General features: G+C 41.9%; 1 protein-coding gene across 4 annotated transcripts; it reads right to left on the bottom strand.

Annotated features, from left to right (window-relative positions):
• Nucleotides 1–1,423: 1,423 nt before the first annotated feature.
• Nucleotides 1,424–26,441, bottom strand: PSPH (phosphoserine phosphatase). 4 transcript variants are annotated; one of them, XM_057528313.1, is made up of 7 exons: nucleotides 26,161–26,439; nucleotides 20,871–21,003; nucleotides 6,824–6,982; nucleotides 5,789–5,923; nucleotides 5,178–5,323; nucleotides 4,023–4,171; nucleotides 1,424–1,922 (listed from the first exon to the last, which is right to left on the bottom strand). In XM_057528313.1, the coding sequence occupies exons 3-7, from the start codon at nucleotides 6,961–6,963 to the stop codon at nucleotides 1,815–1,817; spliced, it is 678 nt and encodes a 225-aa protein (XP_057384296.1). In that variant the 5' UTR covers nucleotides 6,964–6,982; nucleotides 20,871–21,003; nucleotides 26,161–26,439; the 3' UTR covers nucleotides 1,424–1,814. The 4 variants fall into 4 exon arrangements, with proteins under 4 accessions (XP_057384296.1, XP_007186546.1, XP_028023379.1 ...); XM_007186484.2 differs by having other exon boundaries at nucleotides 20,871–20,925; XM_028167578.2 differs by lacking the exon at nucleotides 5,789–5,923 and having other exon boundaries at nucleotides 20,871–20,925; nucleotides 26,161–26,441.

Raw genomic sequence — 26,441 nt, 5'->3', positions numbered from 1 at the left:
AGGGCAGGCTCTAAAGGCCTGGCGGCTAGAACGGACGGCACGGCATGGTGGCTTTCGCCTCTATGACCCTCAGAATCTTTATGATCAGGTTCAGAAAACTTGGGGAGTGATCTCACCAGAAGTCACACTGCTTATTTTCACATTTTCCAAGGTGTTTTCACATGTTCCTCATGTGATTCTCATAGCCCTGAGGTCAGATATCACTGCCCTATTTTTAACAGACAGGAAACAAGCTCATAGAAGTTAACCTGCCCACCTGGCTTGCTCCAGCTTATGCACACAGGGTGGTAGCAGAGGCTGAAACAGTTTGAAGCACGCTTCACAGGCCTGGCATGCCTGGCCCTGCCCACTTTGCACCTCTGAGAGTGCCAACACCGCAAAACAGCTTCGAAGAGAGCTGCCAGCAAGCACTCACAATTATGAAACAACTGCCTTGCTGTCTGGGGTCTCGGTTAAAGGTTGCCAAACTGATTTCATGGCTCTCCTACAGAAACTTTGATCTGGAAGGAAGCTTGATTCATCTGATTTGATTATTTGGCTAAATAATTATCTGACAATTTGGCCAAATTTGATTATTTGGTTAAATTATAAATTTTTCAAATAACTTCCAATGTTAAACCCTTCCGGCCTTTTCTACTTAATTATCCAATAGTATCCACTCATGGCCTGCCTCTTCCTAAACCTGTGTCTCTGTCTTCCCCCCACCCCCACCCCGCCGCTTCCCCACCAGGGAGAGAATATAATCTCCTACTTTCAAAGCATGTTCTTAAATGTCCCTTTCAAGGCGCTACTCAGAATAAACATGAACCTGGGCTTTCAGGTCCTCCCAAGTCCTCTGTAAGAAAGAAATGGTTCATATATGTTCTGAGGAGTTATTTCTTAATTCATTTAAGGGAAAATACTGATCTTCATTTGGGATGAGTAAAACTTGTTTTTAGTTCTCCTAGTTCATGTAATTATCAAATATCCATTTTTTAAGGTCAGTACTTTTGTTTAAGGCGCCATGGTTATCTTTTTTAAAAAATCTCTGTAACATTCCCTATATGACAAATACCAAGAGGTCGTAAAAGCACTTCCATCCCTCTGGCCCAGCGCTTCCCTCAGTGGCGGGGGCTGAGTGGTGGATTCACTGTGACAAGCACTCTGCCCTGTGCTCAGGAGGGTCTCGACTCCTTGGTTCCTTGCCCGGAGGTCGTTTCTACTCAAATACTTAAGTACTTGAAATACTGGATACTGAAATACATGATAGGCAGAATTAAAAATTCTACAAATCGGGAATTTTCTGGCGGTCCAGTGGTTACGATTCCGTGCTTTCACTGCTGAGTACCTGGGTTCAATCCCTGGTTGGGGAACTAGGATCCCACAAGCTGCGTGGTGTGGCTCAAAAGAAAAAAAAAAAAAAAATTCTACAAATCTGTTCTGATATGTGGATAAACTTTTATTTATATATAAAGGGAAAACCAATTTCACTTAAAGCTGCCTAATCCATATTTCCAATAATGAAGGTGTTTACTATCCACCTTCAAAAGGCTTCAAATAAAATATAGCTAGGAAAATACATAAAGAATTCAAATTATAAAACTCTCCAGGTAATTAAATGGTCATAATAATACCAGAACTACAGTTAAAAAAAAAAAAAAAAAAAACGAACCACAATGTTCTAGGAGCCCTAACTATAGTTTACTTGGAAGTACAGATAATCAGTACTAAATTTATATATTAAGTCCTAATATGCAATTGGAAGCAAACAGTATCAAACTGTATAACTTTTAAAAATTAACCTGAAGTTGTTATGAACTGTATAAAAACGGATCTTATTCTTCCAGTTCTCCCAAAAGCTCTACAAAATCAGTGATGTACCATTCCGAGTTGTCCTTTACTTGTTGCCTGATCACATTTCCTCCAAATCCAATGAAAACATCCTAAGAAGAGAACAAAAGGGAAATAGTTTAAAAGAGAGAGAGAAAGATACAGCAGCAGCCTAGGGCAGTAAGTGTTGTTTAAAAGAATAAACTCTGTGCAAAGAGAGGTGAGCCCAGCCTCACCTGGGGCACCTCCCTCCCCAGCTCCCTGGGAGCCTCCTTCCCCACTCCTGCCCCGAGAATGAATGAGTCTGACCACCACTGCTGCAGATGCATTCAGCTGGACATTGTGGGCTTCAGGAGAACTGAAGCCCTCTTAAAACCAACACAATTGCTTACAAAAATAAAACCACACCAGGCGGTAAACATCTGAGTTCTAAACTAGGTGGCAATCACATCCAGGCCAGACAATTTCAGAGAAAGAAGATCAAAGAGAAGCCTGTGGTGCTGTGGAAATGCCCGGGGCCTGGAATCAGGACCAGAGCAGGTATCTCCCGGCTGGCGTCCTGGGTGAAACTGAGGGACCTCCCTCCCAGGAGGGCATGTTATTCTGGGCTGAAGGAGATGACAACCCCAGAGTATGTTAGCAGCACTCTACTTTCCACTGGTAGAATTATTTAAAGTTACATTGTTTCATTAATTTCTGCTCAGTGATACCTTCTTTTAGTCAATGATCTTTTTAAATGGTATTTTCTCTTTTTCTGCCAGGCTACAGACACAATATACACGAATTTAGAAGTACAAAATTCTCTTACTTGACCTTTGTCTTCATTTTTATTTTCATACCGTACAAGGGGGGTGGGGTGGGGAATAACTAGATGCTTACCTTCTAGTTAAATTTAGCCTCCTTCTAACTGAGCTCCCTGCCTCTGTTGCAGCCCTTTCTGCATGCCAGCACCAACTCAGCTGTCCTAACACACTGACTTGTTCAGTCCAGAAGCCTTCCAGGGCTTCCCAGGACCCAAAGGTAACACCAGAGTGCCTGGTATGTGGGGTCTTCTTCTCTTGCTGAAGAGAAAGCTCACTCGTGCCTAGGACCGTGCTAGTACATACTGTGCTCTGCTGCTTCCCCTCCCTCTAGAAGTTCCACACACACCCACCCCGCCAAGTCCTGCCAGGCCTCCACATGCAGGCTGCTAACCGTCCTTTAGGGCACAGGTTCCTCTGACCACCTTCCAGGGCCACACACCTGCACGCACACCACTTTCTCTTGGCTCAGTCAGGCTGTATCATTTTCTGACTGGTAGGATCATCTGGAATTTGTAAGTTTGCTCTTTCTGGACACCGGGATCAGGGGCCCCCTGAGAGAACCCTGCATTTTATGCCTTGTACTCATTCAACTAGCCCGGCGTTCACTACTTAGTCGACCCCCAACATTGGCTATAAATCGTCTAAGAATGTGTTATCTCGAACTGACTCAAGTAGTGTTAGAAGGATCCCAAAGGATTCTTTAACCACGAATGCTTAATCATTGACAGAGAAAGATGCTATTTTTAGAACTCAGGAAACTAGGTAGTAAAACGTTCACCACCGTATTTTTGGTTCAGTTTTTCTTAAGTTAGAACAATATAGTCAAAGTCGTACGTGAAATGGACATGTGATAGTTAAGATATTGGCTATATAGCATTTGTTTCCTGCTAGTCTCAGAAAACAATGTTAATTCAGAAGAATAAAATGCTTTAATATGGGCGTGGTATCAAACCTCCCTGAGCCTCAGTTCCCTGATCAGTAAAAAGGAGAAGATAATACTTTTACCTCACAGGGCTGTTATGAGGATTAAATGAGATAACGTATGAGGAAATAGTTTATCAATTATAAAACAGCATTAAAATTTTGGTTATAGTATAAGAGCTGCATTATTTGTGGAAATGAAGCCAAACCTTGTTGAGCACATCCTTGGGCTAAGAGGTGGCAGCCATCCTCCAGGGACAAGGGGTCTTTGGAAGTTTTAAAAGGTTTTTAAGCTCCTTATTTGCAACCTTCCTTAGGTTTGCAAAAAGCCAATTAATATATTGAGATTGGATTTGTTTTATTTATTTTGGTTTTTTATTTTAGGCTGATACAGGTTTCTGTTTAACTCTCACAAATTGTACTGAGTTCTGAGTCAGCTGTCAACAGTAAAAGTACAACCGCAAAAACATTAGTACACTTAATACATACAGCAGGGGGACAGGCTTCCATGTCTGTGGCTCCGTCTCCGATCATGACTATTTTCTTAAAATGAAATTTTTCCTTTAAAAGTTTAATAACTTTTCCTTTCCCACCAGATTCGGCTGTTGGCTGCATCTCATCAAAACCTGCATATTCACCTTAAAAGAGCCATTAAAACAGTGTTAAAGATCCACAGGATTGTATCAGTAGGGCCAGCCTTTTGCGTAGATGATAGCCTCACCTTCCTGTCACTCACAAAGCTAAAAACGGCCTTCAGTAAAGTGACACAGCCTGGACTTCCACACTTACTCCTCAGAATGAACAAGCTTTGCTTTTAAATTACAAATACCTCTTGTCAAGGTTACTGCTTTAGATGATAAACATCTTGGGGTAAATTAATTTTATCCTCTAAGCTTCCAGTGTCATAATTCTCAAAACTTGTTGAGGTGGCAGAACACCATGAAATAGTAATATATTAATTTAAAACATGTTAATATACAATTTCATCTAAGAAGAGATTCCAATTTATATTTGATGGATTATTTCCATTCTTACAGTAATTACCACACTTATCTCTACTTTTTTTTTTAATGATTTCTATCTATAGACCCTTAAAAACTATTCTATTAACACATTTAATTTTTTTTTAATTAATATTATTTGGTTTTAAGAATGTCAGCCACCCCTTGACATAACTGGAGACATCTTGAGATGACAGAAAACTACAGCTGTGGCTCTGTGATGGTCCAGAGAGGGGCCAGGAGGTGCCTCCAAAGGCAGCTAAAGTGCAGCGACTTGCTCACAAATTAACTCTCCTTCCTGAGTCTAAATTGATTCAGATACATGAGAGCTTTCATAGAACTGAAATATGATGCATAACAAAATAAGTCACGTGGGTTACATAGGAACTAACATTTTACTAAGTACAGACATTTATATACAGATAGATGATTATATGGATACTGAAGGTAGGAGAGATGATGACCTAAGTCTATTTTGCAGGGCAAACGATACCAAGGTGCAAAAGACATCATAAAGAGAATCCTTTATCGCAGCATTTAACTCTGATGCCACCTTGCTTGAGCTGCGTTCCAACAGACATTTCCTAGGATATTGAACACTAAAACTGATAAGAAGGAGAAAACGTTACTATTAAAGACTTACCATTAAAGTAGAATTTCAGCCTGTTGGCAAAGACATTGGTTGGTGGGATGTTGAGCTTTGAAGCAACATGTTCCACAATGCTCCTAAAGCCTCCAGATATTAGAAAAACCTGAACATTTCGCTCTTGTAGGCGACTTACTAGCTCCCTGAAAAAATAAAAACAAAAAACATATAAAATACCAAATGCTGATTAATATAAAAGAGAAAACATGAAACATGAAAAGGAAACTCAAATATATTTTTTTCTCCAAATGCATTTGCCCAAGGTAAATCAGACGAGGTATACTGCCTAATGAATTAATGTTTTATATATGTTTTTCTAAAAGCACTTAGAAATTGGTGGGGCTTGACCACTTTAGGAAACCATTCCACAACTCTATTCTGCCCATGGACCCAGAAACACAAGAAGAAGAGGAGGCTTGGGCTCTCCGTGGGGAGAGAGGGAGGGCAGACGTGGGCAGGACCAACTAGCAGACAAGACCATATACAAGTACCGAAGGAACCACAAAGAAGGGAGCTCTAAAGTAATGGTGAGATACCCTCAGGAGGACGTGCCCCCAAATGCAGGTGCTGATGGGGAGACAGTGTACCCAGACCAGGGAGCCCCTTACCTTATGCCGGGGGTCAGGTGTGGTGGGTGCTCTGCTATGAGCCTTTGCACCTGTTCCCTGGAGGGCTGGATCAGAGCTAAGCGCTCTGTGAGGGCAGCCTTGAAAGGCACTGCCCCGCCCATGGCTCGCCGTGTCCTAGGAGGAAGACCCAAAAATCAGGCCAGCCAAGTGCTGTCTTTGAAGTTTACACGTCTACCCTCCCCAGCTCCTCACAAGGTGCACGCACAAGGAAGGTGCCCCACCGTACAACAGACGTGGTACGTGGCCATGGGAGTGAGTAAGGCCTGGGATAAACTATTGAAGGTTTGCTTGAGAATCACGTTAATATTTTGAAGCCAAAATAGCCTAAGTCTATTTTGCAGAGCAAACGATACCAAGGTGCAAAAGACATCAGTAAAGAGAATCCTTTATCCTTTGCATCCACAAATACACCCTCCAGTGAGCTAAGAAAACCACATATACTATCCACAGGTACCTGCCTTGGAAGCTGTGAGCGTTTGTAAACCAAGAAAGAAACCAGAGGCCAGGGACTCTTGCATCAAAGGAAGCTGAACATGAAATGGTCCATGACCTAGTGACTGCAGGCGGCACAGGGGGGGGCAGGAGGGAGGGAGGGACTCTCATCCAGGCACCCATGGAGAGGCTCTGAACCGTAACTAGCTTTCTAGCAAACCACTAAGGCCACACTTTCAACCATGACACAAAGCACTGGACCCCTGGAGACCCCCCCAGGTCATCTTCTTTGGTTACTTATCGTCATCATTCCCCTGACCAAGCTAAGAGTATGTCATCCATATTTGTTTGTCAGAGGCAACCATATATTTTTTTGCCATAAATATTTGTATAAATGGATGGTTGGATGATGTACATTACCAAATTCAGCTCTCAGTGGCGGAGGAAAAAGCCTAGTGCCCATGTTTCATAGGCAGGGACTAAGATCAGGGAATTGTGGCTCTGGTCCTGCATGTCATCCAAAAGTCACTCTTCTTTTGCAATTCTTTATCATTTCGTAAGGTGAATAAATACTGTTCTTACATTTCTGACACAGCATCCTCAACTCCACAGAATTTGGCCAGCTCATCAATTCCTTCTTCCCTGATGACTGTGCTGTCAACATCAAAGCACACTGCATCAGCTGAACAGAAAAGTTTCCTCAGCTCTGAATGGGAGACCATCTTGGGAAGAATTCTCCTCCTACAACAGAAGAAGATAAATATAGTTAAAGACATAAAATAGAGTCATAAAAAGGTCTAATTTTGCCTACGACTGTCAATATATTTTAATTTGTATCCAAGTCAGTGTAGCCCATATAAGCATGTCCTCATGGAGTCATTCATTTTTTTTTTTTTTAACACAAATTAAGCATCTTCTAAATGTCAGGCTCTGGGGTTACAAAGATTAGCGGGACCCAAACTCTGCTCCCAAGAATTGTCTAGTGAAGGTACCAACTTATAAATATATTTGATGTTCAACCAGTATTCAAGGACTTTTGACCTAACAGAGCAATAAGGCAAGGGCTACAATGTAAATGTGCATAAGTTACCGTGAGCACACAGAGGAAATGTTGAACCTTGTCTATGAAACAGGGCTTCCAAGAAGTACAGGCATTAAGCTGAATCTTGCAGAGTAAGTGGCCCTCTGAGTGGGTTCTCAAAGGGCAGGGTATCAATTTGGAGTGTGCTGGGAATTAGCAGGGAGGGAGACGGCAGCAAAGAGAGAGGGTAATGTTAGCAGAGGGAAGAGCAAGGGCAAAGGCAACGCAGCCGAAGGATGGATGACGTGCTGGAAGCGGCCCAACAGCCCAGTCCAGCTGCCAGGCAGTGCACGAGGAGTTAGTGCGGGCCGGGCCAAGGAGTTTGGATTTTAACTTCTAGCTAATGGGAGACCTTGCTTTCCACCTCAGAAGAGAAGTCAGAGCTACACACACACGTGTTAGTCTCTGGTGCAGAGGTGGTAACTGAAGTCACAGCCTGATGGAAGTCACCAGGGAGAGTGGAAAAAGGGAGAAAGAAGAGGCGTGAGGACAGAGCGCAGGAACTGGACATTCAAGTCAGGAGCCTGAGAAGGAAAATGAGAGGGAGAGGTCACGGGAAGAAACTCTGGGAGACCACAGTGCTGCAGAAGCTATGGAGGATAGTTTCAAAAGAATTTTGAGTATTTCTTTCTTTCTTTTTTTTTTTTTTTTTTTTAAGAAAATCACTGGACTAGAATCGTGGACGTGAACTAGATCCTAGAGGTCACCCAGACCACTCACCCATCAAAGAGACTAATATGTCATGTACAACGCCACACAGACAATGCAAATCAGCATAAACAGTGGCTGAAAACAGACTCAAAGGAGTCGGGCCAACCCACTTTGTAACTGATTTCAAACCAATGCATTTGGGGCTTCTCTGGTGGTGCAGTGGTTAAGAACCTGCCTGTCAATGCAAGGGACATGGGTTCAAGCCCTGGCCTGGGAAGATTCCACATGCTGCAGAGCCACTAAGCCCATGTGCCACAACTACTGAGCCTGAGCTCTAGAGCCCACAAGCCACAACTACTGAGCCCACATGCCACAACTACTGAAGCCTGCGCACCTAGAGCCCACGCTCCGCAACAAGAGAAGCCACGACAATGAGAAGCCCGTGCACCACAACAAAGAGTAACCCCCGCTCACCACAACTAGAGAAAGCCCACGCACAACAACAAAGACCCAACACAGCCACAAATAAATAAATAAATAAATAAATAAATAAATAAATAAAAAACCAATGCATTTGGCAGAATGATCTGGTTCAAAGTTGACCTGGAAAAAAAAATCTTTTAAGCCAGGGGTCAGCAAACTACAGCCAGTAGGCCAAATCCAGCCTGCCACTTATCTTTGTACAGCCTACGAAGAATGACTTTTTTACCTTTTAAGTAGCTGGAAAAAATAGAAGAATAATATTTTGTGAAACATGAAAATTACATAAAATTCAAAATTCAGTGTCCGAAATAAAGTGTTATTGGAACACAGCCATGTTCATCATTTATGTGTCTATAGCAGCTTCCCCACTACAACAGACAAGTTGAGTAGCTGCATCAGAGATTGTACAGCCTGCAAAGCCTGAGATATTTACTATCTAGCCCTTTACAAAAAAAAATTGTTGATCCTTGTTTGACCCCTTACAAGACAGATCTCCAAACAGGAAATGTGAGTTTCATTAGAGACCCAATAAAAACAGGCAAGGGAGGGTAAACTAATGAATCCAGTTAGATAATAGAATCTTAAACTCTGCACTAACATTAACAACCTAAATGTGAATAAGTCTCCATTCAACAGAAAACTATTCTTAAAAAACATGAATACTAAACACATCTGCTACTGGTTATCAACAATCTGTTTTTTCCCCCAGCATCACGCTCTTGTTCAAGCTGATCCCTCAACTTAGAGGACTGACTTCCCAGGTTCACAGTTCATTGGCTCTTTGAGGCTAAGCTCCTTTGCTGGTTGGTTCTCTTCTGTTCTCTTAATGTTGCAATGGCCCATGGTCCGTCCTTGGTCTTCTCTACCTATACTCACTCCCTAGATGAATTAATTCATCCAGGCTCATGGCTTTAAATGCTGTCTCTATGACAGTAACTCCCAAATGTACACCTGCAGCTCAGTTTTCTCTCCCAAACTCTAAACTCCAACTACCTACCTGACTTCCACTCAGATGTTTGGTAAACATCCCAAACTTAACATGCCCAAAACTGAACTCCCGCTCTTCCCTCCCCCCAGAAAACTGTCACTCTTGCAGCCTTCCTTCTCTCCCTTGACGGCAACTCCATTCTTTAGTCACCCTTGACATTTCTCTTTCTCTCAAATCCCACATCCAATCTTTCAGGAAATGATGTTGGTTCTGCCTTTAAGCTCTAACTAAAATATGACCACTTCTCACCACATCCACTGCTACCGTTCTAGCTTGAGTCACCAATGTTTCTTGGCAAGATTATACCAAAAGCCTCCTAAAAGGTCCCCACCCCAGTATTTGCTCTCAACATAACAGCCAGAGAATCACTGTAAGCTATAAGCAAATCATGCTGCACTTCTGGCTCAAAATCCTTCACTGGCTCCTCATTTTACTAAAAGTAAAAACCGAAGTTCTTATGGTTACCTAGAAGGTCTGCCCGCCAACTCTGGCACCACCACCACCATGCCCTCCCCATTACTTCTCTGGCCTCATTTTCAACTCCTCTCCCCCTGGTTCACTCTGGTCCAGCCTCGCTGGTCCTCCTGCTGCTCTGCAAATACACCAGGCAGACTCCCCACTTAGGGCCTTTGCTCCAGCCATGCCCTTGGAGGGAAGGCTCTTCACGCGAATATCCACTTGGCCAGTTCCCTTGGCAAGAGTCTGCCCAAATGTCAACCTGACCACCCTGTTTACCACTGTAACCCCCCGTCCCTAACCTTACCCACAACATTACTAGCCTCCCTCACGATGCCTTACTTCTTTTTTCTGTAACATCTCTCATCTTCTAACACACGATAAAACTTATGTTTATTATGTGTTGTCTATCTGTTCCCATTAGGATGTCAATTTCACAAGAGTAGGATCTTTATCAGCTTTGTTCACTGTTGGATCCTTAGGACTGAGAACAGTATTTGGCACACAGTAGGACTCATTAATATCGGTTGAATTAAGTGAATGAATAAAGCTCAAATGCCATCTTCACTATTAAGTCTTCCCTGATTCCCCTGAGCTGGAAAAAAATCTCTCCCCAGAACTTCCACAGTACTTCATGTAGATCTGTTTTTTTAAGATATGGAATTCATAATATTCCAACTTATCTTAAATTGATTTATGTGCATAGCACCTCCACTCTTGGATTGCAAGCTCTTTATACTAAGATCCAAAATTTTCCAAAACACCTATTGTTTTGAACTTCTTTTGAGTAGATGCTCAATTAATTCTGAAGGTTGAATGAATAAATAAGTGATAAAATTGTGAATTACATACCCACAACTAACCATTTTTTTAACTTTTTATTGTGGCAAATTTCAAATGCATACAAAAATAGAAAGTATGAATACATGAACTCCATGTATTTATCATCCTGCTTCAACAATCATAGCAAATCTTGCTTCATCAACCCCACTATAAAAGGTTCTGCACCCCAATTCCAACATTAGGAGGGTAGGGCTCCCACACTACCAAGCAATTCTCGGACACCAGCAGGGTATCCTACATCTCAACTCAATTCCGACACTATCTACCCATAGGAAGAGCATCAGATTCCACAGGTCAAGGGTTCAGTCCCACAAGACTGACCCCACTCCACCCCTGACACACATACACACACACACACACATTTCAGATGCCAGTCACAAGTCCACAAGTCCAGATTATCACCTGTGCTTCTGACTGACTGGCTATAGACTGGAGGTTCCAACAACCTCCTCCTTGGGTTTGATTAATTTGTTAGAGTGACTCACAGAACTTCACTAGATTTATTCTAAAAGGATATAACTCAGGAACAGCAGATGAAAGAAATGTTCAGGGCAAGGTATGTGGCAAGGGGCATGGAGCTTCCATGCCCTCTCCAGGCATGCCGTTCTCCCCAAATTTCCATGTGTTCACCAACCTAGAAGTTCTCTGAACCCCATCCTTTTCAGTTTTTATGGAGGATTCATTACAAGGGCATAATTGATTAAATCATTGGTCATTGGTGACTAAGCTCAGCCTCCAGCCTCTCCTCCCTCCCCAGAGGTCAGGGCAGTGGGACCAAAAGTTCCAACCCTCTAATCACATGGTTGGCTCTCATGGCAAACAGCCCCCATCCTTAGGTGGGTCCAAAAGTCACCTCATTAACATAAGAGACATCTTTATCCCTCTCATCACAGGAAATTCCAAGGGTTTTAGGAGCTCTGTGCCAGAAATGGGACAGGACCAAATATATGTTTATTACAAATCGCAATGTCACACCCACACACTTCCACCTTTGAGATAAATCTGATTTATCTCAAAGCAAATTATATCATTTCATACAAAAATATTTCAGTATGTATTTTTTAAAGGTAAAGACATTTTTTTTAACATAGTCATTTGCACTTAAATTTTAACTATACTGCTGTGCCTGCCTGTGTTCAGGTTTGGCTGCTGAGGACTGAAGAATCAAATCAGGTTAATCACATCAGACCTCATGATGCCCTTGCTCATCCATTCCTCACCATTAGCATATAAATTAACAAAATGTCTCTGTTATTCATTTATGCCCTTCATGATTTGAGTCCTATTTCACCAATATATTCCCCATTGCTCTTCTCCCCCCATATACACTCACATACACACACCCACACCTTATGCTCAAGGAATACAGAGGACTTCTGGTTCCTTAAACATGTCATGATTTTTTAGTTCTCTGTACCTTTGCAGATGCTGTTCCCTCTGCCTGAAATTACCTAATTACTCATGTCTAATGGGAAAATCCCTATTTATTCTTCAAGGTTCAGATTAAATTATTTTCCCTGTACTAGCTCCTTCATAACCCCCTCAGAGAATTAATTAATCACTCCCATTCCCTTCCTAGAATGTGAGTTCCTTCAGGGTAGGGACCTTGACTGAATTATCTTTCTGTTTCCAGCACAGTGGGTGCTAAAATTAAATGTTTCATGAATTAGAGTTGAATCTAAGCAGTTACTGAGAACACAGAATCGAGTAGATTACTATTCTCAATAAAACAATTCCAATTTAGTGTGCTATTACCCTAAAATTAAAATCCTTAACAAGCAATGATGGCTATAACAGAGAAACAGAATCAATATCATATATTCTGAAGTTGGAAGGAAACTCAAAGCCATTATCTGGGGCTAGTCCCATGCCTTCCTGCAGGAACAATATTAATACATCCATTTCACAGATTAACTAATAGAGGTATAAGGAAGTTAAATGCTTTACCCAAGGTCATACAGCTCCTAAATGATGGTCAAAGAACGGAAACTTGGGTCTCAAATGCACAGAGACAACATAAAAGAGGTGGATAAATTAAGCAGAATTAAATAAGGTTAGACATTGTTAAGAACGTAACGTGGGGACTTCCCTAGTGGTGCAGTGGTTAAGAATCTGCCTGCCAATGCAGGGGACATGGGTTTGACCCCCGGTCTGGGAAGATGCCACATGCCACGGGAGCAACTAAGCCTGTGTGCCACAACTACTGAGCCCACGCGCCTAGAACCCGTGCTCCACAACAAGAGAAGTCACCACAATGAGAAGCCCACGCACTGCAATGATGCAACTAGAGAAACCCTGCATGCATCAATGAAAACCCAACACAGCGAAAGAAAGAAAGAAAGAAAGGGAGGGAGGGAGGGAGGGAGGGAGAGAGGGAGGAAGGAAGGAAGGAAGGAAGGAAGGAAGGAAGGAAGGAAGAGTAATGTGGACCCAGGAAATGTCAAAGACTTTCAGCAAGAATTCAGACTATCCTCCAAAGAAGACATACATATGGCCAACAGGCAGGTGAAAAGATTCTCAACATTGCTAATTATTAGAGAAATAGTGAAAGAAGACAGTCTGCCCATTCTTTGGGAGACCAGCAGATAGAAACAAGTTTCATAAATTGTCAAATTCCCACCAAGCCAGCGAACTCGAAGGAGCTCCATATCCCACTCTGTGCCTGAGAAACACCCATTTGGCTCTGGTCCAGCGGGAATTAACCTAATATTACATGGCTAAGCAGGCTCACTATAAAAGCCTAGAAGACAGAAGTCTATCAGCAGCGAAGCAGTGCTTAATGCAGTGCAGTTCCACTGAGCATGGAGAATGAGCCATTTGTAAATGGAGAGAAAGCCAGCAACACACAAACAAATGATGTTAGAGGATCTAAAATGAGATAAATGGAATGGGCTAAAGAACCTTATAAGAATGTACAGGAGGCGACATTCACAGAAAGACAGACAAGATGAAAAGGCAGAGGGCTATGTACCAGATGAAGGAACAAGTTAAAACCCCAGAAAAACAACTAAATGAAGTGGAGATAGGCAACCTTCCAGAAAAAGAATTCAGAATAATGATAGTGAAGATGATCCAGGACCTCGGAAAAAGAATGGAGGCAAAGATCGAGAAGATGCAAGACATGTTTAACAAAGACCTAGAAGAATTAAAGAACAGACAAACAGAGATGAACAATACAATAACTGAAATGAAAACTACACTAGAAGGAATCAATAGCAGAATAACTGAGGCAGAAGAACGGATATGTGACCTGGAAGACAGAATGGTGAAATTCACTGCCATGGAACAGAATAAAGAAAAACGAATGAAAAGAAATGAAGACAGCCTAAGAGACCTCTGGGACAACATTAAATGCAACAACGTTCGCATTATAGGGGTCCCAGAAGGAGAAGAGAAAGGACCCAAGAAAATATTTGAAGAGATTATAGTCGAAAACTTCCCTAACATGGGAAAGGAAATAGCCACCCAAGTCCAGGAAGCGCAGTGAGTCCCATACAGGATAAACCCAAGGAGAAACACACCAGGACACATAGTAATCAAACTGGCAAAAATTAAAGACAAAGAAAAATTACTGAAAGCAGCAAGGGAAAAATGACAAATAACATACAAGGGAACTCCCATAAGGTTAACAGCTGATTTCTCAGCAGAAACTCTACAAGCCAGAAGGGAGTGGCATGATATACTTAAAGTGATGAAAGGGAAGAACCTACAACCAAGATCACTCTACCCGGCAAGGATCTCATTCAGATTCGTTGGAGAAATCAAAAGCTTTACAGACAAGCAAAAGCTAAGAGAATTCAGCACCACCAAACCAGCTCTACAACAAATGCTAAAGGAACTTCTCTAAGTGGGAAACAAAACAGAAGAAAAGGACCTAAAAAAACAAAACAATTAAGAAAATGGTCACAGGAACATACATATCAATAATTACCTTAAACGTGAATGGATTAAATGCTCCAACCAAAATACACAGGCTTGCTGAATGGATACAAAAACAAGACCCATATATATGCGGTATACAAGAGACCCACTTCAGAGCTAGGGACACATACAGACTGAAACTGAGGGGATGGAAAAAGATATTCTATGCAAATGGAAATCAAAAGAAAGCTGGAGTAGCAATATTCATATCAGATAAAATAGACTTTAAAATAAAGAATGTTACAAGAGACAAGGAAGGACACTACATAATGATCAAGGGACCAATCCACAAAGAAGATATAACAATTATAAATATATATGCACCCAACATAGGAGCACCTCAATACATAAGGCAACTGCTAACAGCTATAAAAGAGGAAATCAACAGTAACACAATAATAGTGAGGGAATTTAACACCTCACTTACACCAATGGACAGATCATCCAAAATGAAAATAAATAAGGAAACAGAAGCTTTAAATGACACAAGAGACCAGATAGATTTAATTGATATTTATAGGACATTCCATCCAAAAACAGCAGATTACACTTTCTTCTCAAGTGCGCACGGAACATTTTCCAGGATAGATCACATCTTGGGTCACCAATCAAGCCTCAGTAAATTTAAGAAAATTGAAATCATATCAAGCATCTTTTCTGATGACAATGCTATGAGATTAGAAATGAATTACAGGGAAAAAAACCGTAAAAAACACAAACACATGGAAGCTAAACAATACGTTACTAAATATCCAAGAGATCACTGAAGAAATCAAAGAGGAAATCAAAAAATACCTGGAGACAAATGATAATGAAAACACGATGATCCAAAACCTATGGGATGCAGCAAAAGCAGCTCTAAGAGGGAAGTTTATAGCTATACAAGCCTACCTTGAGAAACAAGAAAAGTCTCAAATAAACAATCTAACCTTACACCTAAAGGAACTAGAGAAAGAAGAACAAACAAAACCCAAAGTTAGCAGAAGGAAAGAAATCATAAAGATCAGAGCAGAAATAAACAAAATAGAAACAAAGAAAACAATAGCAAAGATCAATAAAACTAAAAGCTGGTTCTTTGAGAAGATAAACAAAATTGATGAACGATTAGCCAGACTCATCAAGAAAAAGAGGGAGAGGACTCAAATCAATAAAATTAGAAATGAAAAAGGAGAAGTTACAACAGACACCGCAGAAATACAAAGCATCCTAAGAGACTACTACAAGCAACGCTATGCCAATAAAATGGACAACCTGGAAGAAATGCACAAATTCTTAGAAAGGTATAACCTTCCAAGACTAAACCAGGAAGAAATAGAAAATATGAACAGACCAATCACAAGTAATGAAATTGAAACTGTGATTAAAAATCTTCCAACAAACAAAAGTCCAGGACCAGATGGCTTCATAGGCAAATTCTATCAAACATTTAGAGAAGAGCTAACACCCATCCTTCTCAAACTCTTCCAAAAAATTGCAGAGGAAGGAACACTCCCAAACTCATTCTATGGGGCCACCATCACCCTGATACCAAAACCAGACAAAGATACTACAAAAAAAGAAAATTACCGACCAATATCACTGATGAATATAGATGCAAAAATCCTCAACAAAATACTAGCAAACAGAATCCAACAACACATTAAAAGGATCATACACCATGATCAAGTGGGATTTATCCCAGGGATGCAAGGATTCTTCAATATACGCAAATCAATCAATGTGATACACCATATTAACAAATTGAAGAATAAAAACCATACGATCATCTCAATAGATGCAGAAAAAGCTTTTGACAAAATTCAACATCCATTTATGATAAAAACTCTCCAGAAAGTGGGCACAGACGGAACCTACCTCAACATAATAAAGGTCATATACAACAAACCCACAGCAAACATCATTCTCAATGGTGAAAAACTGAAAGCATTGCCTCTAAGATCAGGAACAAGACAAGGATGTCCACTCTCACAACTATTATTCAACATAGTTTTGGAAGTCCTAGCCACGGCAATCAGAGAAGAAAAAGGAATAAAAGGAACACAATTTGGAAAAGAAGAAGTAAAACTGTCACTGTTTGCAGATGACATGATACTATACATAGAGAATCCTAAAAATGCCATCAGGAAACTACTAGAGCTAATCAATGAATTTGGTAAAGTTGCAGGATACAAAATTAATGCACAGAAATCTCTTGCATTCCTATACACTAATGATGAAAAATCTGAAACAGAAATTAAGGAAACACTCCTATTTACCATTGCAACAAAAAGAGTAAAATACCTAGGAATAAACCTACCTAGGGAGACAAAAGACCTGTATGTAGAAAACTATAAGACACTGATGAAAGAAATTAAAGATGATACCAACAGATGGAGAGATATACCATGTTCTTGGATTGGAAGAATCAATATTGTGAAAATGACTATACTACCCAAAGCAATCTACAGATTCAATGCAATCCCTATCAAATTACCAATGGCATTTTTTACGGAACTAGAACAAAAAATCTTAAAATTTGTACGGAGACACAAAAGACCCCGAATAGCCAAAGCAGTCTTGAGGAAAAAAAACGGAGCTGGAGGAATCAGACTCCCTGACTTCAGACTATACTACAAAGCTACAGTAATCAAGACAATATGGTACTGGCACAAAAACAGAAACATAGATCAATGGAACAAGATAGAAAGCCCAGAGATAAACCCACACACCTATGGTCAAGTAATCTATGACAAAGGAGGCAAGGATATACAATGGAGAAAAGACAGTCTCTTCAATAAGTGGTGCTGGGAAAATTGGACAGCTACATATAAAAGAATGAAATTAGAACACTCCCTAACACCATACACAAAAATAAACTCAAAATGGATTAGAGACCTAAATGTAAGACCGGACAGTATAAAACTCTTAGAGGAAAACATAGGAAAGACACTCTTTGACATAAATCACAGCAAGATCTTTTGTGATCCACCTCTTAGAGTAATGGAAATAAAAACAAAAATGAACAAATGGGACCTAATGAAACTTAAAAGCTTTTGCACAGCAAAGGAAGCCATAAACAAGACGAAAAGACAACCCTCAGAATGGGAGAAAATATTTGCAAATGAATCAATGGACAAAGAATTAATCTCCAAAATATATAAACAGCTCATGCAGCTCAATATTAAAGAAACAAACAACCCAATCCAAAAATGGGCAGAAGACCCAAATAGACATTTCTCCAAAGAAGACATACAGATGGCCAAGAAGCACATGAAAAGCTGCTCAACATCACTAATTATTAGAGAAATGCAAATCAAAACTACAATGAGGTATCACCTCACACCAGTCAGAATGGGCATCGTCAGAAAATCTACAAATAACAAATGCTGGAGAGGGTGTGGAGAAAAGGGAACCCTCTTGCACTATTAATGGGAATGTAAATTGGTACAGCCACTATGGAGAACAGTATGGAGGTTCCTTAAAAAACTAAAAATAGAACTACCATATGACCCAGCAATCCCACTACTGGGCATATACCCAGAGAAAACCATAATTCAAAAAGGCACATGCACCCCAATGTTCACTGCAGCACTATTTACAATAGCCAGGTCATGGAAGTAACCTAAATGCCCATTGACAGACGAATGGATAAAGAAGATGTGGTACATATATACAATGGAATATTACTCAGCCATAAAAAGGAATGAAATTGGGTCATTTGTTGAGACGTGGATGGATCTAGAGACTGTTATACAGAGTGAAGTCAGAAAGAGAAAAACAAATAACGTCTATTAATGCATGTATGTGGAACCTAGAAAAATGGTACAGATGAGCCAGTTTGCAGGGCAGAAATTGAGACAGATGTAGAGAACAAAAGTATGGACACCAAGGGGGGAAAGCCGCGGGGGGGTGGGGATGGTGGTGTGATGAATTGGGTGATTGGGATTGACATGTATACACTGATGTGTATAAAACTGATGACTAATAAGAACCTGCTGTATAAAAAAATAAATAAAATAAAATTTAAAAGAAAGAAAAAGAATGTACAGGAGACAATACAAATAATGGAGAATGGGCAAGACTCCTGAGAATGACTGACAGGTTCCTGAAGCCTCAAAGATGTAAGAAGATGAAGCCAATCCACAGTGCCTCTCTGTGCCTAGCACAAGTCCTGGGAAATGCAGAATGGGCACCATCTTCAAGAGGTTCCCAGTCTCGTTGGGATGATCAGACAAATCATTATTGCTCACATTTGAAAAGCCAACACCTTTAGCCTCTTTCCAACCACTGATATCAGCAATAGCTTCAACCAGATCATGAGCCTCAAATATGAAAGGAAATGTACATTTCCTCAAATAAAGTGAGGACTGATTTTCACAGACCCAGATGAACATTAGTCCTGACTTATGACTCAGAATTGCTGACACCTGCATCCTGGGTTGCACTGTGGTTCCAAAGACCGATTTTGATTCCAAAGACAGGATTTTTGAGACAAACTATTGGAGGACAGAGGGAACGAAAAGTGCCCACCAAACTGAGAAGGCACCTTGAGACCAAAAAATGAGGCAGGCAGCTCTGTATAATCAATGGATCGGTTTATCACAGGTAACTTACTCAGAGGGTGGGATCTGGATTGGGTGGACAACAATCCAGAAGCATTCGCAGCTGCACTTCCCACCACCCAGGGGCCATTGGGACAATTTTATAGTGCTTGGAGGTAGGCGCATGGAAACAGGCTGCGCACTCCCAAACCAAGATTTATGAATGGGTAAGTATCTCGTGGGTGCCGGCAATACATCAGGGGAGGGCTTCATCATTGTTTGGGGACTAACAGAGCATAGAGGCTACCTGGTCCTAATGATTATTAAACAATGTCTATTAACTACAAAGCCCTTGATGACAGAGAAGTGAGTCACTGCACAGTACAGTCCTGGGTAGGGTCAGCGGAAGGACAGGAGAAACTGTAAGGGTCCATGATGGTGCCAGTTATGCTAACAGCCATACACAAACGTTACATTGAAGTTACATGGAAGACTGAGTCTTTCTTCATGCCCTCCCTAGCAGATGGAGCTGGATTATATGACCCTAACTTTGCCCACTAAATGCTCATGCCAGGGGATATGCCCTCCACCCCTCAGCTTACATGGGTTTCAATCCCCTGCTTAGACTGCAGAACAAATTCAGCTTCCTTTAGCGCTTCCCAACCCGCACTGTAAAATGCTCTGCCTCCTTGTTCACTTCTGGTTCCCTCTTTTTTTCATTGTCTCCACCAGGAGTGACTCATGATTCATACAAAGTCAAAATTCTCATAGCTCCAGGGGACAGAGGGGAAATCTGCTGAGTAAGTTCAGTTGCTTCAAAGTGAATTGTGTACATTAGAAAAATCGTTGCTGGAGAATGGACTCTGGATCTCTCACATCTGGCCCTTGCAAGGAAGGGGGACAGGACGGGGGTGGAAGAAATCCTGGTGGAAAGGTCTGTGCTTAGACATGGCAGCTCCCAGGCCTGGTCCCGACCACTGGACCACTGCCTTCTGTGTCTCAGGACAGGACTCCTGCCCACCCGACCTCAAGCAGGTCCATCTTGGGGAAGCAGAGGGCCAACTGGTAAAGAAGCCACAGCTGACAACCCCTTCTCACCCCCAGCTCCAAAGGTTCAAAAACAAGTTTTCCTTCATGGCCAACCTTAGGAGGTCTGGTTTTAGATAAAAGGAGAAAAACTTGCTCATCCAAACTCTCTTCCAACTTTTCCATCTAAGTATCTCGCAAGAGGCATCTAAGATCACCTGCACCAACTTCCTCTTTTGCTGGGATTGACCTCTTACCTTCACCTGTGTAAGAACAAATATAAGCTGGTACAGAGGTTCAGGAAGCCGACAGAGCAAAGCTTCCTGGGCTTAGACGGGCGTCACCTGGGGTGGCTTTGGTCTTCGGGGTGAGTCTGTTTGGGGCCCTCCAAGCAGTGAAACAATGCCCAGTGGAGGCTGAGAGGTTTCTGAATCAGAGGAGCGTCAAAGAGCCTTCCTGCAACTAGGACTATGGTTTCTGGTCAATGCATTATAGTATATTTTATGTTAAAAAAGAACAGCTATTCTTCGGGGAACCTGAGATTTTTAAGCATGCCACATAGGTTACAGCAAGAAATTCTTTTTTATTCAGTGAATATTAAACTGTTAACTGATAAATATACAACAATGACAATGAAAACAGAAGACAAATTGGACTCACGTTTCTCCAGGGCTGGATTCCTAGGAGACAATACTCTTCTCTTCCTGCTTCTTTCCTGAATGAAAACACAGCATAAAGTTCTGACTACAGATTTCTTTAAGAGAGATCTTGTGAGTTCTGCAAGAGCAAGAGCCTAGAAAAAAACAGGGACATGAATGTCAAGGTCCAGACACAGGAGAAGAAAGAGGAGACCGTCTAGCTTCACTGTCCCTCCTAGCAGGACTGGTACAAAGGAGGGTCAGCTGCAAAGTCTCCTAAGACTGCTTCCCCTGGGAAACCCTTCACTTCTGTCTCCTTGAAGCACGCAGAGGAGGAAACACTCCTCTGTGGCTTTAATTCTGCAAAAGCTTCGAGTCTGATAGGAAATCACCTACACCTGATTAGCTAGGCTCAAAGAAGGAGAGAGAAAGGGAAAGAGGATCTACTGGGAAAACACAATACAAATACAGAGAAGCCAACACAGGTCCATTACAGGCTCTACAAAATGGTCCCTGCTTTCTTCAAAATGAGGAAAGTCAACAACATTCCAAGAACAGTCAGAGGGGAGTCCTGCTGCCCAATAACAAGGGAACGAAGCCAACAACTTCAAATTATAATCCTCATCATTTAAACTGTAAATAGAAGTGGATAGGGACTTCCCTGGTGGCGCAGTGGTTAAGAATCCACCTGCCAATTCAGGGAAAACGGGTTCGAGCCCTGGTCCGGGAAGACCCCACATGCCGCGGAGCAACTGAGGCCGTGTGCCACTACTACTGAGCCTGCGCTCTAGACCCCTCGAGCCACAACTACTGAAGCATACACGCCTAGACCCCGTGCTCCACAACAAGCCACCGCAATGAGAAGCCCGAGCACCGCAACGATGAGTAGCCCCCGCTTGCCACAACTAGAGGAAGCCTGCACGCAGCAACGAAAACCCAAAGCAGCAAAAAAAAAAGTGGATAAAGGTGCTAAATCTCAGAAGAAAAAAAGAGATACAAAGAAATAGTTAAGAACAGGCGGCAAGAAAAAGCAAAGTAGAGGTTGACAAAGGAAGGAAGCCAGAATGGAAATAAATCATTTGGAAGGTTCAAATACAGTCCTCACTGAACTCAGAAAGGGTTCGGTGTACCCTTCTCTCAGCAGAGTCACACAGGATAATACTCCCGTGAAGGAGGAAGAGTACAAAGTGTACTCAAAGCTTCGTACCTGAGCATGCAAGTCTAGCGTTTCTTTCCCACTCTGCTGAGCATGACTGGCTTCTGCAGGTGTTCTGAATCCCACTCCCCTGCAGGCCCGCGAGAGCTGCACCCTAGCGACCCTCCCCGGAAGCTGCTGTTCTTAAGGAGAACCCACTGCCAGGAATGGCAGGACAAGAAAAGGAATATTTCCAATTTGCTTCTTTAATAGAGTTTATTCTTTCTCCTTTGATCCATTGGTTTAACTATAAAGGCCCGCTCTATTTCTCTTCTAATTTAGAATTCATACTTTGCTACTGGCCTTTTTTTTTTTTAATTGGGCATGTATTAGATCATGTGAAAATTTAAGACGTCCCTTGTTTCACCAGCATGAAAATGACAAGACTCTGATCGTTATTATATTGAAATCCTACCTGGTAGTTTTAATAAAATATAGAAATCTTGAAATGTATATTCTTCCCTAACTTGTAGTCCAATGCCAAAAATTAACTCCAAATGAATCAAGACCTAAACACAAAAGCTAAAACTATAAGACTTCTAAAACACAGGAGGAAAATTGCACACCTGTGGTAGGCAGCCTCTAAAATGGCCCCTAGTGGGAATTCCCTGGTGGGCCAATGTTTAGGACTCTGTGCTTCCACTGCAGGGGGGCCTAGGTTCCATCCCTGGTCAGGGAACTAAGATCCCGCAAGCCACACAGCGAGGCCAAAAAACAAAAAATCCAAAAAACCTAGTGAACCGACTTCCTGCTATCCCAACCCATCTGTAACCCCCTACCCTTGAGAGTGAGCTGGCTATAGTGACTCTCTTCCAGTGAATAGAGTGAGGCAGAGGTGATAGGATATCACCTGCAAAATTAGACTGACACAAATGAGTGTGTGTATAACTGTGAGGTCTGAACAAGCTCTATGGATTGTGCCAATGTCAGTTCCTTGGGATGTTGTCTTCGGGGGAAGGGACATGGGGGAAGGAGGAATGCATGAGATTTCCCTGTATATTTCTTTGCAGCCTTCTGTGAATCCATAATTACTTCTAATTAGAAAATATTATAAAAGTGGGTTTTTTAAAGTGAGTTAATCTCGGGGAATTCCCTGGCAGTCCAGTGGTTAGGACTCGGCACTTTCACTGCTGGGGCCTGGGTTCAATCCCTGGTCGGGGAACTAAGATCCTGCAAGCCACACAGTGAGGCCAAAAAATAAAATAAAATAATAAAATAAAGTGAGTTAATCTCAAAAAAAGAAAAAAAAAAAAGGAATGTGGCTTCCATCTTGCCCCAGCACCCCCACTCCTTGCTCTGCGGGAAGGCAGCTACCATGTTGGTAGCTGCCCAATGAGAGGCCCATGTGGCAGAACTGAGGGAACATCCAGCAAACAGCCAGTGAGGAACTGAGGACCTCAGTCCAACAACCCTCAAGGAACTGAATCCTGCCAATAACCAGGTGAGTGCTCTAGGAAGCAGATCCTCCCCCAATAAAGTGTTCAGATAAGTCGACCTTGGCCAACTGCAACCTCTTAAGAGACCCTAAACCAGAACCACCCAGCTAAGCTGCTCCCAGATTTCTGATCCACAGAAAGTGAGAAAATAAACGTTTGTCATTTTAAGCTGCTGAGTTTTGGGATAATTTATTATGCAGCAATAGACACTAATAGAACAACCTTAAGGTAGGCAAAATTTTCTCACATAAACCCCAAATAGCATGAATAATAAAAGGAAAAAAGTGATAAATTGGACTTCCTCAAAATTAAAAACTTCTGCTTTTCAAAAGACACCATTATGGGGGGGGGGGGAGAAAGAAAGGGAAAAAAAGGCAAGTCGCAGAATGGGAGAAAATATTCACAATACATATATTTGATAGAGGACTTGTATCTAGAATAAAGAACTCTTACAACTCAATAAAACAAACAACCCATTAAAATATAAGCAATAGACATTTCAAAAAAGATGTGCAAATAAACTCAAAAGAAGAATAACAAAAATAAAAAAGACTGACAATACCACGTATTGGTGAGGACATGGAACAACTGGAACACTTATACATTTCTGGTGGGGATGTAAAATGGTACAACCACTTTGGAAAACAGTTTGGCAGTTCCTTACGAAATTAAACATTTATCTACCGTAAGAGTCAGCAATCCCACTCCTGGAGATTTATTCAAGTGAAATGAAAACATATTCAGGGGACTTCCCTGGTGGCGCAGTGGTTAAGAATCCGCCTGCCGGGGCTTCCCTGGTGGCGCAGTGGTTGAGAATCTGCCTGCCAATGCAGGGGACACGGGTTCGAGCCCTGGTCTGGGAAGATCCCACATGCCGCGGAGCAACTAGGCCCGTGAGCCACAACTACTGAGCCTGCGCGTCTGGAGCCTGTGCTCCGCAACAGGAGAGGCCACGATAGTGAGAGGCCCGCAGACCGCGATGAAGAGTGGCCCCCGCTTGCCGCAACTGGCGAAAAGCCCTCGTACAGAAACGAAGACCCAACACAGCCAAAAATAAAATAAATAAATAAAGAATTATAAAAGTATGTGCATTAAAATTTAAAAGAACAAAAAAAAAGAGTCCGCCTGCCAATGCAGGGGACATGGGTTCGAGCCCTGGTCTGGGAAGATCCCACATGCCGCGGAGCAGCTAAGCCCGTGAACCACAACTACCGAAGCCCGAGTGCCTAGAGTCCTGTGCTCCTCAACAAGAGAAGCCACTGCAATGAGAAGCCCGCGCATCGCAACAAAGAGTAGCCCCCACTCGCTGCAACTAGAGAAAGTCTGCAAGCAGCAAGGAAGACCCAACACAGGCAAAAATTAATTAATTAATTAAAAGTATGTATTAAAAAAAAAAGAAGCAGCTAAGGGATGGGACTTCCCTGGTGGTCCGGTGGTGAAGATTCCACACTTCCAGTACAGGGGGCATGGGTTTGATCCATGGTCGGGGAACTAAGATCCCATGTGCCGTGCGGTGTGGCCAATAAATAAATAAATAAGTAAATGTATGTAAAAAAAAAGAAAACAAAAAACATATTCAAAGCAGCTTTATTCATGATAGCCCAAAACTAGAATGACCACCAACAGATAAATGGATAAACAGTGTGTTACGTCCCTAGAATAGAACACTACTCGGCAATAAAAAGATATGAATTACTAATGACGCTGTAACATGAATAAATATAGAAAACATTATACTGACCAGAAGAAGCCAGACACAAAAGAGTACGTACAATATGATTCTGTTTATATGAAACCCTAGAAAATACAAACAAATGTTATTATGACAAAAATCAGGCCAGTAGGGCTAGAAGTGGGGGGATCTGACTGCAAAGAGGCCCTACAAAACTTAAGGGTGATGGAAGTGTTTTATTGTGGTGGTGATTATAAGTGTGTACAACATTGTCAAAATTCATCAAAATGTACACGTAAAATGGGTGCATATTATTGCATTAAATTATACATCAATAAAACGTTAGCTTAAAAAAAGTTATTAGGCATGTATCAAATAAACTGAAAACTTAAAACGTCCGGACTACTTTGTTTCCCAACATGAAAGTGACAGGACTATGATCATTATATTGCAAACACACCAGGCAGTTGTAATAACATGTAGAAATCCTGGATTTAATTTTTCTTCCCTGATCCTCATTCCAATACCGGTCAGTCAAATATTTAAAGAGTAAACACAACGTGCAAGTCACATATAAAGAAAACATAGTACATAAGTTTAATGAATAGAAGAATTATTTATTTAATTCCCAGCTTGAAGCTCTACCTTTACAATAATGTATCTGGTAAGTACACATTTAAAATTCTAATTCCAATGGTAAAGAAGTTGATGAAGTCAGACACTGCAACTCTAAATTCTGGAGATTTTCCTACTCTTGTACTGATGACTCCCCTATGTAGGATTGCATCACTCATTCATGCTGTTTGGTAACAGGCAGCAGTGGGATAAAACAAGTGAAAACCATTCAAAAGTAAACGGATGAAAAAAAGCCTTGGAATCCCATGAAATATTTTATCTATCCCGATTAAGGAAAATAAATGTAGAATCACAGAGGCCCTGGGTGTAGGACAGGCAGACCGGTAATCAGAAAGTTGGGCACACAGAGAGATAAACACATGCCCAGACTTACCCGGGCGCTGCTGCTAGTTCCTGGGCCGCTGCCACCGCCTCCAGGTCTCCCGCGGCTGTAACCGTCCGACTGCAGGGGGGCCGAGGGCTGGCTCCGACGTGGAGTCGCGGAGTTCCGAGGGAGGTGACCTGTGTAGACCCGCAGAGCCTTTACCAAACAATCATGAGATCTGCTGATAAGTGCGGTGGCTTCTGGCCGGGTTTGCATGCGCTTTACTAAACTGGAGCCTGCAGACCTCCGCTCTGCAGGGCCGGGCAGCGAAGAAGCCCTTGGCCCCGCCC

The sequence above is a fragment of the Balaenoptera acutorostrata genome, chromosome 15 (assembly GCF_949987535.1).
Source record: "Balaenoptera acutorostrata chromosome 15, mBalAcu1.1, whole genome shotgun sequence".
Classification (NCBI taxonomy): Eukaryota; Metazoa; Chordata; class Mammalia; order Artiodactyla; family Balaenopteridae; genus Balaenoptera; species Balaenoptera acutorostrata.
Note: the sequence above shows the minus strand (reverse complement) of the source record. Positions and strands in the feature narration are given on the sequence as shown.